This window comes from Equus caballus, chromosome 1 (genome assembly GCF_041296265.1).
Source record: "Equus caballus isolate H_3958 breed thoroughbred chromosome 1, TB-T2T, whole genome shotgun sequence".
NCBI classification, from domain to species: Eukaryota; Metazoa; Chordata; class Mammalia; order Perissodactyla; family Equidae; genus Equus; species Equus caballus.
The window spans coordinates 120,430,403-120,448,675 of NC_091684.1; the positions used below are offsets into that span (position 1 = coordinate 120,430,403).

General features: G+C 45.8%; 1 protein-coding gene across 5 annotated transcripts in view; it reads right to left on the reverse strand.

Annotated features, from left to right (window-relative positions):
* The window catches only part of OTUD7A (OTU deubiquitinase 7A), a 379,739-nt gene that overhangs the window by 26,422 nt on the left and 335,044 nt on the right, over window positions 1-18,273 (reverse strand). For all 5 annotated transcript variants that reach the window (XM_023651659.2, XM_070268408.1, XM_023651663.2 and 2 more), the window contains exons 10-11: window positions 5,174-5,301; window positions 2,674-2,823 (exon numbers count right to left, since the gene is read on the reverse strand). In XM_023651659.2, the coding sequence (XP_023507427.2) occupies window positions 2,674-2,823; window positions 5,174-5,301 (278 nt within the window). The remainder of the gene's footprint in view (window positions 1-2,673; window positions 2,824-5,173; window positions 5,302-18,273) is intronic.

Below are 18,273 nucleotides of genomic sequence, written 5' to 3' on the forward strand. Positions count from 1 at the left end.
GGGCAGAAAGGAAGAGGAAGGGAAAGAAGCAAGGGGAGAGGACAAGGGAGGGGCGAGGGGATTGAAGGCGGGGGAAGGAAGGAGAAAGGTTCAGCACCCAGGGAGGTGGGTGAAACTGCACTGGAGGACAGGCAAGGGGACAGGCCGAGAGGTCACTCAGCATCGCTCGGGCCATGCAGCAAGGAAGTGGCAGTGCCCAGGCCTCTCTGAGCCAAATGACACGTTCCTACGTGTATCCTTGCTCTGCCATGCCAACACCAGTCCTTCAGCAGCCTAGCACCTTTGCTTAGGCCCATTTCATCCCCTGGTACTGTCCTCTGGACATCACACATGGCAGTCCACCTCTCTCTTATGTCTGCCCATCTGTCTGTTCTTCCAAGGTGGAATACTTGCGCTCCTCCTGTATGGGGCTCGTGTCTGCTCGGCGCACATCTTGCCTGTACGGTGGCTTGATGTGGTTGCCTGTCTCCCCCACAAGGTGGTGAGGGCCCCAAGGCAGGGACTGTCACATTTGGGTCCCCCAAACCTGGATGTAACAGGTGCTTAACATGCATTCACCAAACTGACCCTTGGTACTCCCCACCCCCAAACAAATACTGCAGGGCCACTGGACTCCAGGCCAATGTGAGACACAGGGAGCAGGGCTGCACCTACCAGCTCAGTGAGGGTGGCACAGGGGATGTGTTGGTAAAGTCTGCACATCATGTGTGTTCTGTCCAGCATGAGGACCTGGCATGCTCTGGGAGCCACTACACGTGCTTTGCTTCTGCTTGTGCAGAAGGTGGCACCGCAGCTCCTGCCCTGTGGTGGGTTGTGAGGACTGGACAGGTCACTGTGCAGCCTGGGCCACATGAGGCAGGGACAGGCACAGCCCCGAGGAGTAACCCAGCAGGCAGAGCGCAGGAGCCCACACCACAGCCACCCAGAACCTAGCACGGGGACCAGAACTTGTTTCGGGAAAAACAAGTCTTCAGAGGTGAAACCAGCACACCTCTGCAACACTCCCCCAAGAGCGGCCGCGCGAGAGCCCCTCCACATTTGTCCTTTTATCAAAGGGCACCTTCAGGTTTGCCTTGAAAACACCCAAAGCACTCCTGCCTTCTGTGAGGAGGGTCTGGGTGTCTGATCCCCCTGCTCAGTAGCCAGAGACCAGCCCTGGGACGCATCTCTCTCCTTGACCGCAAAAACTCTGAGAGACTGGACAGAGTGGCCCAGCTCTTGGCCTGGAGGTCAAGCCCTGAGAAAGGGCACCTCCCATCTCCCAAGAGCTGCAGGAGCCCACTGAGAAGAGCCAAAACCCACGAGGGAGGTGCCAGCACTTACCGGCCAAAAGCTAAGAGACAACAGAAAAGGCAAAACGCCTCCTGGGCCTTAAGGATTAAGTATTTTTTTCTGTGGCCAAAGTAAGAAGTCTGTAAATAATATAGAAAAGTGACGTAGTATTCCCAGTACAGCCGGCTGCAGCCCTGCTCTCCTTTCCTTCCGGGACTCACATCTCTGCGTGATGAGTTACCACGGATTTCCTGGAACCACACCCAGTGGCAGGGACCCTGAAACTAGTCAGTCCTGGCTTTAGTCTCCTGGGGGATTCTCTGTCTAAACCAGAAACAAGTGACAAAAGGAAGACTTTCCCCTCTTTGCTCAGCTAGTCACATATCCATCAGTGGTTAACATGAGAAAACAGCAACCATTCCAAAGAAAATCCTTCATTTCCATAGCAGACACAGAATGTGTTGGTTGAAGATAGGCACCACATGAGTCTATCTGACTGGTGGGTGGAATTGTGCAGTGCACAGCCTGTGGGGCCAGCCCCAGTGAGCTTTTCTGCAGCACTGAAATGGCCACTAGCAGGAAACTCACTTGCAATGATTTAAATGGAAATATCAATCTTTTGATCCAAAAGCTCCTCTAGAGTAGATGTTGGTAAACTTTTTCCATAAAGCACTAGTTAGTAAATATTTTAGTCTTTGCAGGCCACACAATCTCTGTGGCTGCTCCTCAAGTCTGCCATCATAACGCAAAAGCAGTAGCCACAAACAATATATCAATGAGTGAGTGTGGCTGTGCTCCAAGAAAACTTTATTTACAAAAACAGGTGGTGAGCTACAGTTTGCTGACCCCTGCACTAGAGGGGCTTTTCTTTTTTTCTTTTTAATTTACATCTAAGATTAATTACATCCTCATAAAATATGCACACATGTGATAAGGAAGAACAGTAAAGGCTATCTAAGGGTGATGGAATTATTAATTTGCTTCATTGTTTTGTTTGTTTGTTTGAGGAAGATTAGCCCTGAGCTAACATCTGTGCCAGTCTTCCTCTATTTTTTTGTATGTGGGACGCCGCCACAGCGTGGCTGGTGAGTGGAGCAGGACTGTGCCCCGGGTCAGAACCTGTGAACCTGGGCTGCCAAAGCGGAGGATGTGGAACTTTAACCACTCGGCCGTGGGGCTGGGCCCAATTTGCTTCATGTTTTAAATTAAAAGTTGTCTTTGACATTGTTATTTTCAATGATATCACTTATGCACACGTACTGTAGTTTTATATAAAACCCATTATTACTGAGTGTGCATGGGTGTGCTTCCCAGGGAGGGCTCACATTCCGCTTCCCCACGCCCTCCTATCCCCTCCCCTTCCTCCAGCACACATTGTCTCTCAGTCGGCAGCGGGCATACCTTGTTCTCTTTGTTGATCTCTCTGCTCCATGGACACGAGGGCAGAGAAATGCGCTTGATCGTAGGCAAGAACCAGAGGTGAGCAGTGGCATCTGTTGGGAGGTACCTCCAAGGGCAAGTAAATCCCTCCAAACGGGATCGGAGCAAATGCTGTGGGCACAAACAAGGGTGAGGGCATGTGGAGCTGGAAGAAACATGGACGGCATCCCTTACCAGCCTGGAGGAGGTGACAGGGCAGAGGGAAGGGAGGGCAGGCTCAGGCTGCAGCCCTGGGTGTCAGGTGCCCCACTCCACAGCAGAGGGGCCTCGCTGTAAGCTGGGTGTGCTCGCCTGGGGATGGCTGAGGAAGCACAGGCTTGCAGGGGCCAGGCCAATTAGACCTCAAGTCCTGTGTGTGTCCAGGGGACCCCTCACCCCTGCCTGCCTCCCTGGGCAGAGTCCTCCTGGCTTGTCCCTGTGCCCTGTCAAGCTTCCTCCTGGGAACAAGAGGGCCAGGGTTGAGGGGATTCTGCTGTGATCCGCCCAGGATGGCCTGCTGCTCTGAGACCCACACAGGTGATCAGAAGAGCTTGTCTGAGATGGTCAGCCATGAGGTGCCCTGAAGGCTGCCTGGAAACCCATGCTTTGCTGGGTGTACTTCTTCCTTTCCTGTGTTCATGAAAGCATTTGCATGCAGAACAACATTTATGCTTCTCCAGAACCTGTTTGTTCCACATTTTGAGAAGCTCAGTGAGAAAGCTCCAGTACCAAGTTGTGAGTCAGACGGGAAATGAGAGACGGGAATTGGCTCCTTTAGCAACCGGGACACAATCTTATTCATTTCCTTTGTCCCTCAAAAAGAGGGGAAAAAAGCCTATATCCTTATCGAAATACAATAATTTCTGGAAATATCTGCCCTGACACAGTATCTGCTTTTTAATCATAAAGAACCTTGCCTCTTGCCTGGGAGTCAGCGACTCACTGCTCTTCTTTGAGCTGGATGCAGGGATCATCAACCTCAGTGATGTCTTCGATGAACTCTTAGGGTTCCTTCCCCCACCCTCACTCTGCTACACTGGTGACTGCAGTTCTGCCGTGGCTGAGATGCACAGCAGGTCCACCTTCAAGAGAGCTGCATCCTCGAGTACAGGTAGAATGGAAGGAAATGTGGACCCAGCCCCATGGGATCTGAAGGGTAGAGGGCCATGTGCCCAGGGACCCTGATGAGAGTCCTGGCTTTGCACCCCGGGGCTGCAGACCTCAGCAGTCCCATGTCGCTGGAGGTGAGCCTAGGCATGAGCGATGTACTCCCAGCTGCCTGCCCACTCTGATAACCACGGCCACATAAGACTTTCTTTGGCAGCTGTGATTTAGCATGAAAAACCTCATCCTAATTTGTATGACTCCCTGGAAGATCTACGACTTTCGTTAAGGCACAGGTGTAATTTAAGTTGAGCTTAAGGGATAAGACACTGGCCAACTCGCTGTCCAGCATTCACCTAGCAAGGAGACCTTGAGAAGTGACGAAAGGGGAAACGTGACACCAAAAGAGAGCTGCTTCATGCTGGTGACAGAGTGAAGGGGAAATGCAAACATCCGGGAGCAGGCTGTGGAGGGGAGGTCTGCCCAGTGAGCGGCAGGGGCAGTTGTGTTGGGGGCAACCTTCCTGGACCGCTATCCTTCGCCCCTCCTTCCCTCCTCTTCAGAGAGCGTGGCTGCCCTGCTGGCTCCAGCAGTGGACCTGCCTCCTGCTCAGCAGAAAGGCTGGAGGGAGCATACACCTCGAGTGCTCCCTGCCCTGGGTTGAGCCTGGTCCCTCCGAAGCCTTAGCTGAGGCAGGGGGCACATTGCACAGCCTCTCTGAACTTTGGTTTCCTGTCTGCAAAGTAGGGAGGGCAGTGTCCACCCTGGGAGGTCGTGGTGAGGGCTAAGGGAGAGAATGTGCACAAAGGGGCTGAAGGGGCTGTGCAAGCCAGTGCTTGGCTCAGGGAGGGCAGGCAATAAGCGGCCCTTCCTGCTCTCTCCTCCTTCTCCCCTATTCCTGATTCCACCCTAGCCTTGCCCAGCGACTTCATGCTTTCTGTCTCCCTATTTTTCTCTTTAACACTTATGCAGCCTGCAGAGGGGCAGGAAGGGACTGGAGCCTCTCAGTGGCAGGGGACAGAGCTCGGCTCTGCTAGGGTGTGGAGGCTGTCGCCGCTCAGACACCCCACGGTGGGGACTGGGAGCCCCTGGGGTTTGGTTGCTGCCCTCACTTGGCCGGATTTCCCATGGCCGCCTGCTGTTGACACACAGGGTGGATAGGTGGCCAAGAGTAACCCCTCCTGCCACTGGGGAGGGGAAAGAAACACATGGAGTCGAGGAGAAATGAGGAGAAATAATGTGATTTTTGTCCACACAGAGTGAGGCTCTGAGGTCTTCTGGGAGCTCAACCCCTCTGTTAGGCTGTCTCTTCCTTAACTGGGATGTTATATTCTGGGTCATGAATGAAATACATCTGCTTTATTATGTGTAACCTTACCTTCTCCGCCAGAGTCTCTCAACATCGTATCTGCTACGACAACAATTGGTCTTCTTAATATATGGGCTAGGACAAAAACGTGGAACTCTTCTAGACTCTCGTACACGGGGTCCTCAGAGTTGTCCACACTAGGAGACAAAGCAAAGCAAGGCTGTCATTGGACTGAGTTAGGATGGGGGATGTTGAAGACAGAACACCTCCCCTCCGGATCTTACCTCCATGGACCCTGGACATCACAGCCATCTGAGGCTACCTCTCTCCTACACCACCCACTGATGGCAGATGAACGAGTCCCACTGCCTCCTCCACCCTGGGTTGGGTGGTCTCAGGGGATGATGAGCGAGAATCTGCCGGTGATGGCTGCCAGCCAGCTTTATGACGAAGTCTCCCTGGTGGGAGAAGCAGCCCACCAAGAGCATGTGGCAACGTGGGGGCTGGTTATCTGGGGGCGCTTAACAAGGACACAGTGGGGGCAGGAGGGATGGAGGCTTCCCTTCAGCTCATTTCCACATCCAGCAGCTTGGACTGCAGCCTTACCTCTCAGGGGCACAGGCATGCCCGGCCCATCTGAGGGGCTGGGGGGGCCCATTGCTACCAAGATCTGAGGGGCTTTCTAGGAAATACTCATCCCATGGAAGAGGGCAGTGAGAAGGCTTCCTGGATTTCAATCCTTGGAGTGGGAGGAGAGGGAGTGAGTGAATGCCCAACCCAGGCTACTGAGACCCTCCCCAGCCTGCAGCCCTGGCTCATGTTCCTCCCAGGCTCCGGGAAAGAGTAGATTCCGAGAAGTGCTTTCATCAAAACCGAGACATTTGGGCAGAAGGCTGTAGCCTTGATGTCCCTCAACAATTGGGCCTCCCCAAGGGAAGAGCATATCGAGACAAAAGAGCCAGAGCTCCCAGCTTGATGGGGCCCCTTCACCATCCACAGTGCCAGTCGAGGTGGCAATGCCCCGACAAGACCCCCAGGTGGCACCAGGGCTTGTTCCTGGGCACCTGGGGGAGGGACGCTCAGAATTAACAGAGGGAAGTCTGTGAGGACTGGAGCCAATGGGGCCAGAGCCAGCAAAAGTGGCTCCGCTTGAAATTACAGGGTGGGGTGGCCTGGGAAACAGCTCTCTGCACATAGCCTGCAGCCACAGCTGTTGAATTACTTCTAGAACAAAGGCTGTGAATCCTTGGGAATGCATCATAATCACCTGTGGAGTTTAATTGTTGTTATTACTGAACCTATTTACTTTTTCTTGTTTTTTTTTTTTTTTGGTGGTTCAATAAACTTTACTTTCGTACTTAACAAAAATTTGGCAGCAACCAAAAGATCACAAAAAAGTTGCACATATAGTATAAATAAGGTTTTTCTTTTCTTGGGGAATCATTTGAAAGTGAATTGCCAATGTGAAATCCCAACACCGTGGAAGAGTTCAGTGCGCATTTCCTATGACACAGGACATTCTCCTACCTAACCACAGCACAGCCATCAAAATCAGGGACCCGTCCAGTCACTAACACACCAGTACAGCTAATCTCTGTGATGGACTCCAGTCTCAGTCTGCCAACTGTCCCAATAATGTCTTTTAAACAAAGATTCCAGCTCAGGACGGCATGCTGCATTTAGTTTTGGTGTCTCTTTAGATTCCTTCAGTCTGGAAGATTTCTCAGGGTTTCCTTGACCTTCATGACCTTGGCAGTTTTGAAGACTACAGGCCTGGTATTTTGTAGAACATCCTTAGTCTGGATTTGTTTACTTCCTCACAATTAGATTAGACTTGGTTATGCTGCGTCCTTCTCGCGGTGTCCTATCATGCGGCCTGGGCCTGTGGGCTGTCCCATTACTGGTGATGTCCACTTGGGTCACTCTGTTAGGGCCACCTGCCAGGCTCCCCGCTACAGAGCTACTCTTTTCCTTACTATAATTAATAAGCATTTTGTGTGGAGGAATTTCAAACCTATACACATATTCCACTCCTCATAAAACCCTCATCTATTTCTTGATATCATTACAGATTCCCAACTTCTATAATTCATTAGCGTGATTATTTTGATGCTCAGATACACCCTGATTTGGTCATTGTACCTCAATCAAGCTGGCTCTGTGTCCTTCTGACATCCCTCCGTCATGTTTTAGAGTACTTTCTTGCTTTCTGGCACAAGAAGACAGTCCAGGTTCATCTTGTACTTTCCCTGCCTCAGCTATGGATTCAGCCATTTTGTTTTTTTAAATAGTGGATAATGGTGTTTAGAAGGCAAAATATGATCACTGCTATTGGGATCTCACTGCTTCTAGACTCACTCAGTAAGTAGAGCTAAGGGACGTGTGAGTGTGTGTGTATAGTATATGTATGTGTGTACACACACACACACGCAGATATTTTCATCTGTCATCTATCTATATACCAGAAACTCTGAGCCCACTGATATCTCAATTCTATTCTAATACCCCAAAGTTCATCCTATTTGTAACTCCCTTCTCTGATAGTGAGAAACCTGGTTTCTATTAATCTGAAACTATTTCCTTATTTATCAATATTCCTGTGTGTAAGCAAGTCCCCACCTCTGCTGCCACCCTCCCCTTGAGTCACCCCTTTCACCCCATCTGGTTCTGACACCCAGGCTATGGTTCTGTGTCTGAAGCCCCTCACCCACCCACTGCAGATGCCCACCTTGCTTTGCCATGCCTTCTGGCTTTAGGACTGAATTTTTCAGGAAGCAAATGGAAATGGAAGAGGAGTGTTTTGAATCTATACATATATGCCAAATCTCGACACAATTCTCCTGCATTTTAAAACATTCCAGGTGTTTATCCTGTCCAGCCACAGCTGAGAGGGAAGGTGCTGGGTGTGTGAGGTCAAGTGCTCCCAGAAGTTGCTTGCTGTCCCTGTCACACAGGGTAAGTGCTCACAGGCAAGTTGTTGGCTGAACAAGATAATGAGCAGCACAAAGAGGGGGAAACAATGTTTCCACTTATACACTGAGAGAGAAAAGTGTTCTGACTAGAAACGTGGAGTGCTGTTCTTTCCCTAATCCAATGGACGGAGATGTCAGCACTGGAGAAAAGATGAGCTGTCAAAGAGTCAGATATTAACACTGGAAAGAAGAAAAGGCAAGATGAGGGGGCCCTTAGGCCTGGCCATCAGTCACACCTTCACTCTGGCATCTGAATAGCAACATAGAAGGGGCCCTGCAGCAACCACAGTGCAGACTGACTAAGTATTGGATACCCTTGTACTGGCATGGCATCCGCTCATGCAAAATTTAAAGCAGGACCATTGTATTTCAAACGGAAAAAACCAGCAAGTATTTATTGAGCACTTACTATATACTGACATGGTGAAAGTCACTGCAGAGGCCCTCAGGTAACATCTGTCTATCTATAGGTCTGTTTATCCATCCATCCATCCATCCATCCATCCATCCACCTGCCCACCCATCCATTCATCCATTCATCCACTCACCCATGCAGCTATCTATTCTTCTATTCATCCATCCATCCATCTAGCCATCCACCCACCCATTCACCTGCCTGTCCGCCCATCCCCAGTTCTGTGTTAGGGCTGGGGCATGGAGTTGGGCCATGTACAGCTTGGGGCCTCGTGGCTGAACATGGGCAGCAGTGATGGGGGTGGTGGGTGCAGTTGGGAGGGGGTGACTGAGGAGTGCATGGAGCAGAGTGACCTTTCATCACACCCATTTTGGGGTTGAACATCAGAACCAAAGATCAACTGTGAACATTCAGTGACCTAGGAGGTGGCAGAGAGTGTCCTAGCTCTACTCTGGGGCCACTTGAGAATCATAATGCCCTTCTCTACTTGCTTCCAGCTCCTTGCTTTCAGGGTTTAGGAAGAAGGTTTGAACTGGGGGTGGGTCCTCATTCTGCACTCACCACTCAACACCACAGCCATGCACCACTGCTTCTGGAGCCTTGGCATCTGTTCCTGTTCTGTTGAATGCAGGCTGAGAACATTGGCTCATCAACTCCTCAGGCTCCTCTGAGGGGCAAATGTGATCATGCCTGGGACAAGATTCTGCAACTGTGAGCTGCATGTTTGAGTTACTGCAATCAAGCCCACTGGTAGAAATGAGCCCTAGTGAAACCAATCCTGAAACCAATCTCACTTCTCACCCCAAGGCTTAACATCCTCCTGTGAGCTTACTGAGCAAATGCTAGACCTGGAGTTGTAAACAGAATCTGGCCTCTAGGGAAAGACACTTAAAAATCCCTAAAACACTTAAGCAGTAACACTTGGTTAAACATTAAAACATTTAACACTAAAACACTTGGTGTTTTACTGCTAAGAAGACTAGAATGCAATACTTCATCCTGGGGATGTGTTCCTGGGGAAAGAGAATTCCTAGGAATAGGGACACACCATCTCCCAATGAAGACACCTGAGGAAGACAGGGGTGAAGTGTGACCTGGGCAGAGGCCGGGCTGGGGGCCCCCTTTTGGGAGCATCAAGAAGTAAGGCAGTGGAGTGAGGTCCAGATGGTATCTCAGGTCACAGACGATGGTGGCAGGAGCAAAAGGCACAGTGAAGATTCGGGGGCTCCCTGGTTTAATTGGCAGCCACAGCCCTTAGAGACCACCCAAGCATGAGCCCACGTCATGGACAAGGAAGCTGGTCTGGGCAGCTGATGGGGTCTTGCCCAAGGGCAGTCACCAGGCCACCCAGAGGGGCAGCTTGGGCACAGGTCTCCCAGACCTTTCCCATGTCCCCCTCCCCCAGGCGGGGTGACCATAACTCCTGTTTTGCTTGGGAAAGTCCAGTTTATGCTTCCCAAGTGGTTACTGCCCATTCTCCCTCCCCAAAATGAACCAGTTTGGATGATAAATTGTAGACTCACCCCATCCATGGTGACATAGTTATTGGTTTTTGGTGCACCCTTTAAAAACACAAGCATATATGTGTTCATGCACATATACACACACATGTGAACATGAGTGTATATGCACATATAGATTCTATACAAACACACATCCCTCTTCCACCTCTGGGTGAAAGGTAGGGCACTAGACTTGCTCTTCTGGCCCTTGCTTTCCTTCTTAACAGTGTATCCCAGAGATAGCTCCAGCATGGTACAGGGGTCCTCCTCTCCTCTCACAGCTGCACAGCACTCCTCATGCATACGTGTCACCAGCAGCATTCCTGAATGGTGGGACTTGGCTCTCTCACCCAAGCAGGGCTTGGAACCATGACAACACCTTTAATGAGTTGGCACACAGATGCAGAGGGGGCTGGAGACTAAGAGCTAGGGTCTTGCACCAAGCTAAGGCCAGCCTGTGCCCTGCTTTGCACCCGGCCAGGGACTGCATCCGGCCAGGAACTGCATCTGTCCAGATGAGCAGTTTTTCACAAAGATGTCCTACGGCACAGTGTAGGCAGCAGATGCCTTTCTAAGAGCTATGGCCTGGGAAGCTAGGATCAAAGGATGGTGGGTACTCCTGGCACTTTGAAGGGACCAAGTAGGTCGCAGGCTCTGATAGGAGCTTCTCAACAGTGGCCAATGTGGCCTGGGATTGAGGATTCATCTTCTTGCCTAGAATCAATAAGCTAGGGTTATTCGTGTGACAAATATTTATTGAGTATCTGCTATGGGTATAGCACTGTCCTGGGTGCGTATGCATGTGCATTGGTGCATGTGTGCACATGAATGCAGGTCTAAGACTGGGGACACTCAATTAACAGATGATCAAATAAGAAACTGTCAGGTATTAATAAGCACAGTGATAGAGGTGGCTTTGTTAGATCAAAAGGTCAGAGAAGGCTCCTGATAGACGAAGAGTCAGCTTTGGTCTTATTTTCAATTAGGATTGTCTTTAAAAATTTGAACTGGATTCCACATCTGCAAAGGTGACAACTCCTTAGGTGAACAAATGCTTTTTCCTGCTCAGTTTGCTGGTGGAAGTCATAGAACCTGAAGGAATGCTCACAAGAATGCCTTCTTTCCCACGAGAGGCCTTGGAGTGCCGGACTGTGGCATGGGCACCTCCCCACAAGGGAGCCGCTCACTTTTCCTTAAGTTCGTATCTCTGAGACTGTGCATCATGAAAACATATAAGATTCTAGTTATTTCTTAAAAAGGCCAATAAAAAATAAGCGCAGCAAACACATGATGAAATTACGGAGAGAGAGAGAGAGAGAGAAACCAGAGAGAAAGTAGAATGAGAAGCACAGGAGAGACGTGGGGGGCCGGGACACAAGTCGCCCTGTGGAGGCTGCCCAAGAGTCCTTGAAACAGCCCCCTTTCTCCATCTCTTTATCTCTTTGTTCTACTAGCTTCTCAGCCTTCACCTAATCTGACTCACCAAACAGAGAACAAGTGAGCTTTTCTTTTATAAAAGGTTAAAGAATAAAAATGATTATTTCCATCACAAATCTCAGGATAACTTGCTGATTCTTGCTCTTCATACCTGTTTTGCATTTGTCAAGAGTGTGGGTTTACGTTCTCTGTCAGTCTAAATTCAGATTCTGGCTCTGTCTCTTCTGGGCTGTGGGACATTAGAAACTAATCTAATTTTCTGAATTTACACTTCCATATCTGTCATTGGCAATGACGAAAGCTTCACAGGTCTGCTTACCACACGACATAATGTAACACATAAGTGTGCTCAGTATATGACATGGCTCTGATTCCTGCCTGATGATGCTGTCCTTCCCCATCTCTGGGGAATCTTGACCATCTGAGAAGGCCAGCTCTCCCTACTCTGGCTCCCAGTCAAAGGCTGTGCAGGAAAATGGTGTGAGCACTAGTCTCATCAGGGCTGGTCTTTGTTCCCTGGCTCCTAAGAAGACAGGTCTGGGCAGTGGTGTCATGCGCCCTGGGCAGGAATATCTCCCCTGGCTCAAGTGTGTAAAGGCTCAAATGGTCAGCTCTGTGTCTGATGGTCCTGTATCTGGCTCTGTATGTACATCCAGCACCATGTGCCTAACACTGAGCTAGGATTTGGAAGGGAACCAAAAAGCCCATTAGGTTGGGCTGCACAGGCAGAATATTGCAGCCTGAAGGAGGAGATAATACAAAACATACATGAGTCCTGGATGAGGCAGGGGTTCAGGATATGGCTCTGTGCATGTGAGTGCAACATTTCTCTGGGTACTTTACAGGGACAATGCAGAGGTGAGGTATCACCCATGCCCTGAGATGTGGGATCACAAACACATCCATGTTATTCAAGAGCTTAAAGTACAATAAAACAAACATATCCCTTGAAAAAAATGAACTTTGAGAGACTTAAAAACACATTTCTATCCCATGGACCACTTCCCACACAAAAATAACTGAATCCTTTTCATGATCATCCATTCTTGACATGTGAGTAAACAATGAAAACAGAAGTACCTAGCAATGTATGTCTTCAGGATTATGACTTCGCACATTTTGAATTGGAAAGACATTCTGGAGCTTCTGAGTTGTTGGTGAGATTGCAACACAGCACATCAAATCTTAGAGAGAACTTGCTGCATAAGCCACTTTGGGAGGGTCAAAGACGTCCCAGAAACAAAAACATTGCTTTGCGAATGGAAACATCTGTTCTTGGCAGTTGCTCTTCCTAATGGTCTCCTAGCGAGGAAGACCAAGTACATCAAAGGGAATTCCTGCATGGAGAACCCCATAATTCACTCAGGTTAGCTTTGGCAGATGAGAAAGTGTAAGACTCTTGGCAGAGGCTAGTTACCTGCCGACAACAGCCAACACTATTTTTAAGTGCAGGAACATGACTGAATCTTCCCCAATCATATAACTTGGCACAATGGATCTGGCAGGATTAGGATTATGAAAATGCCAAACTGCTAAACTTGGCTGGCATATCCTCTGATGTGTGTGTGAGGATGTAGGTGAGTAGCAGTAAGGACACAGGTTGCCAAAGGTCCCTCTCAGACCACCACCTCCACTTGTGTGCTCTGTTGATCTAGAACTCCTTTTGTTCTGCATCCTCTGCCACATGCAAACCTCCAGTCTACCATCTGATTCCTGTTGCTGTGCAGACCACTCTGGAGGTGGGATGGAGTAAGGACACTCTACCCTGTCTCTTCTCCTGAACACAGCCCTCACCTGGACTGAATGCACGGAGTCGTCATTGGAAGCAAACAGTAGCAGGTGGCTGGGGAAGAACACCACACTTACATTTCCCCCCCTCTGGTATTCCCAGATGTGAATGCAACATAGCCTGACACCCACAAGTGGGCACTGGTGAGGAGACAGAAAAGTCCAGTAGGTGGCTTCTGGTTTGAGAGTGAGGGATGGGACATGAAACTACTAAAGCTCAAGTAAAGTGCAGAGACCCCCTGTTTCTTCTCTCCTTTCTCTCATGCTCCAACCTCTGAAAAGTCCCCTGCAGGTGGTGGCAGAGGTCACAGTAGAAGGTTCAGGGAACCACAAATCTAAGAGGGAGGAACTTTCCTCTCTAATTAATGGGGCTGTGATGCCAAGAGGGTGGGTGGGGTGAACCCCATCTTGTTTATTTTTTTTTCCCTTTCTGTCCTCTGGCCACCTGGTGCAGGATACAGGTGCAGTCATGGAATTGTACAGGAGAGTGCTGTAACTAAAGCCCTAGCATTCTGGCTAGAGGACAGAAGAGGGAGTCCTGGGGAACCAAAAAGTGCCTAGAAGATTATGGAAAGGGAGAGCTTCAGAAAAAAGTCCCATAAAGTTGTTTATGAGCTCCTGGGCTCCCCTCCCCACAACTCTGAGCTGCACTTGCATGGATCTGGTCCTAATCAGTATATCAAAGCCTCTGAGGACTGACTGAATAGACCACTGCCAGTCAAGACTGAGTAAAGTAGGATGTAGCCAAACAGCACAGCAAAGGCTTTGAGAACTGAGCTGACATTGGAACCACAGCCCAGAGAAGGCAGGTTGAAACTTATGGTATGAACCTAACCAGGTTGACTTCTTGCTAAAATAAAAATGTCAACATTTTCCATAAGTCATAAACAAGACCCAGAGACTTGTAAGATCCAAAATGTCCAGGATACAATCCAAAATTACTCGACATACAAAGAATCACAAAAATCTCAACCCTCAAAGAAGAGAACAATCAAAAGACACCAACTCTGCGATGGCATAGATATTGGAATTCTCTGACAAAGATTTTAAAGCAGTTATTATGAAAAGGCTCCGATAAGCAACGGAGAACAGCCTGAAAGAAATGCAAAGATAGGAAGTTTCAGGAAAGAAATAGAAGATATCAGGAAAACCAAATGGAAATTTTAGAACCTAAAAAATACAATAATTGAAAGCAAAAATTTGCTGAATGCTCAATAGCAGTTTGGAGATGAGAGATAAATGATTCAATGAATTTGAAGATAAATGAATAGGAATGATCTAATTTGAAGAAGAGAGAGAAGAAAATATTGCAAAAACAAGAACCTTAGTGACTTGACAGACAATGCCAAATGGATAACATTCTTGTCACCAGAGTCCCAGAAGGAGAGGAGAAAGAATATAGTGCCCTAATCCTGCCCTCTGCCTCGCCCCCCTGCCCTCCAAATTTGAAGAAATAATGAGGGAAAGCTTCCTAAGTTGGGCAAAAGATATACTGGTTTCCCCTGCTCTCCAAAAGTTTGCTTTATGACACTTTGCTTTTACGAAAGACTTCCATTTGTACCTGTTTTTACTAACTGAAAGAAATCAAACCGGATTTTTGCTTTTATGAAAAAAGGCGAAAATCGAAAATAGCGTTCAGTATTTGTTTTGCAGCAAACCATTACAGAGGCTAAGCAGTCAAGAATATTGTCGTATTTCAAGCCTTCCACATGACCCACAGCAGCCACAGCAAACGACAAACCTGGACCTTTGACATTGAGGAAGACATCACAGAAGAAGGTGTAAATGTTAGTGACCTGCCTGCCCTGATGGATTCAGACAATGATGAGATGTTAACAGATGTCTGTCTTCCTCTCTCTCCTCCACCCAAGTCTCCTGTACTCCCATCACCCCAACCTCCAATGCATTAGCTTAACACACCATTATCACGACCACCACTACCTCTCAGACTTTCAGTGTGCTCGTTGTCTTCCTGATTCTGGTAAGTGAAACTACAGTATACATACATGATTTCCAGTTTATATAGGCTGTTTATTCATCATATCATTCCTGTTTTTACTATGTGTTAGCATTATTTTAGTTTTATGTGTTACTTAGTATGATCTGGTAGGTTATTTTTTGGGTCTTGGAACACTCAAAAATTTTTCCTGCATAAAATAATGGTAATTGCCACTTTGCTTTATGCTATTTCAGTTCATGAAAGGTTTCATAGGAATGGCTCCACTTTCAGACAGCAGGGGAGACCTGTACACTTATAGACTCAAGAAGGCCAGAGAACCCTGAAGGAGATAAACCTAAAGAAATCTATGGCCAGACACATCGAAATCAAAATGTTGAAACGTAAAGACAGAGAAAAATGTTGAAAGCAGCCAGAAAAAAATGACATAATAAATAGAGAAACCATAATTTGAATGACTGTGGATTTCTAATCAGGAACTATGGAGGCCAGGAGGGTTAACAACATTTTTTAAGTGCTGCAAGAAAAGAATGTCAAACTAGACTTTTATATCCAGTAAAAATATCCTTCAGATATGAAGGTGAAATAAAGACATTCTCAAATTAAAAAAAAAAAAAAAACAGCTGAGAGAATTTATAACCAGAAAATCTGTCTAAAATATTTAAATAAAGCTTTTCAGATAAAAAGGAAATATTACCAGAAGAAATGTTGGAACATCAGAAATGAAGGAAGAACACAGAAATGGTCATGATCTGTGTAAGTATAATAGACTATTCTTTTCTTCTTGAGTTATTTAATATATATTTGAAGGTTCACATAAAAAATTATAATATTGGCTGATGGGGTTTTCAAGGTATACAGATGTAATGTATAAGAAAATGATCACATAAAAGGGAGAGGATAAGGGACCTATATGACAGTATGGGTTTTGAATTTCACTTAAAGTTATAAAATATTAGCTCTAGGAAGATTGCTTAAAGTATGTATATTGCAATCATTACAGCTGCCACTCAAAAACTATATTAACATAGTCAAAATCATGATAGTTAAATCAAAATGGAATCTTAGAAAATATTCAAATAATTGGCAGATAAAAAGCCAGAAAGGGGAACAGAGGAACAAAAAATCCCAGACGGAACAAAGAGAAAAAAATAATAAAATGGAAGACCTAAATTCAAATATATCAATAATTACATTAAATACAGATGGTCTAAATGCAACAGTTAAAAGATGAGATTATCAGAATTGATAAAAACTACTCGCTGTGTTGAAGAAATTCACTTCAAATATAACATTGGTAGGTTAAAAGTAAAAGGATGGAAAGTTATAGACCATGAAAATTTTAATCAAAAGAAAGCTGGATAGGCTATATTACTCTCAGACAAAGTAGACTTCAGAGCAAAGAAAATTGCCAGAGATAAAGAGGGATATTACATAACATAAAAGATATTAGATAGAATATTCTGCTGATGTCAATTAGACCCAGTTGATTGATGGCTTTGTTCAAATTTTCTATGCTTTCTCTGATTTTATGTCTGCTTATTCTTTCAATTACGGAAAGAGAAGTATGGAGCTCTCCAACTGTACTTGTGGTTATTTCTATTTCTCCTTTCAGTTTTGTCATGTTTTTCTTCTATGTATGTTGTTTTGTTGTTAAATTTACACTCATTTAGGATTGTTCTGTCCTCTATTCTTTTGTTGAGAGTTTGTATCAGTAATGAATGTAGAATTTTACCGAATACATTTCCTACATCAATCAATATGATCATATGGTGGTTCTTTTTTCTTCTGTAGACCATTAATGTGGTGAGTTACATTGAATGATATTGATGTATTGAACTAGCCTTGCATTCCAGGGATGAACTCCACTTTGTCCTGGTATATTACACTTTTGTTGATTCAATCTGGTAATATTATGTTGAGGATTTGTGCACCTGTGGTCATGGAGGTTATTAAACTAGAATAACGTATAATGCAATTAAACTAGAAATTAGTGAAGAACGACAACAAAAATCCTTTACACAATACACTTTCAAATAATTCAGTGGTCAAAGAGAAACTCTCAAGGGAAAATAGAAAATATTTTAAACAGAATGAAAATAAAAACACAACATATCAAAATTTGTTGTATGCATCTAAGCAGTGCTTAGAGGGGAATTTATAGCCCCACAATGCATATATTACAAAATGAAAGTCTCAAATCAATAATCTAAGCTTCCACCTAAACAAAGTATCAAAATAAGGAAGAATAAACCCAAAGCAAGCAGAAGGAGGGAAACAATAAAGGTAAGAGCAGAAATGAATGAAATCGAAACTAAAAACCAACAGAGATAATCAATTAAACCAAAATTGGTTCATTTAAAAGATCAATAAAATTGATAAAGCTTGGGCAAGACTAATAAAGAAAAAAGAGAAAGACACTAATTGCTAAATATGAAAAGAAAGAGGGAATATCACTACATATCCCACAGACATTAATAAGTTAAAAAAGGAGTATTACAAACAATGCTATGCACATAAGCTCAACAACTTACATGAAATGGAACAATTTCTCAAAAACAAGCTACTCAAATTCACTTATTTCTATAACTTAAATTTAATTTGTAGTTAATCTTCTAAATAAGAAATTTTTGGTTGTAGATGGATTTATTGATGAATTCTATCAAACATTTAAAGAAGAAATATCACTAGTTCTATACAATCTCCTCTAGAAAATAGAAGAGAAGGTAATACTACCAAACTTCTTTAAAACCATCATTACTCTGATACCAAAACTAGACAAAGACAGTACAGTCATGCATTGCTTAACAATGGAGATACATTCTGAGAAATGCATTGTTAGGTGATTTTGTCATTGTGTGAACATCATAGAGTGTACTTACACAAGCCTAGATGGTATAATGTGTTACACACCTAAGCTATATGGTACTAATCTTATGGGACCACCATCATATATGTGCTGTGTTATTGACTGCAACATCATTATGTGGCACATGACTGTAGTATATAAAAAGAAAACTACGTTATTCTAGTTTAATAACCTCCATGACCACAGGTGCACAAATCCTCAACATAATATTACCAGATTGAATCAACAA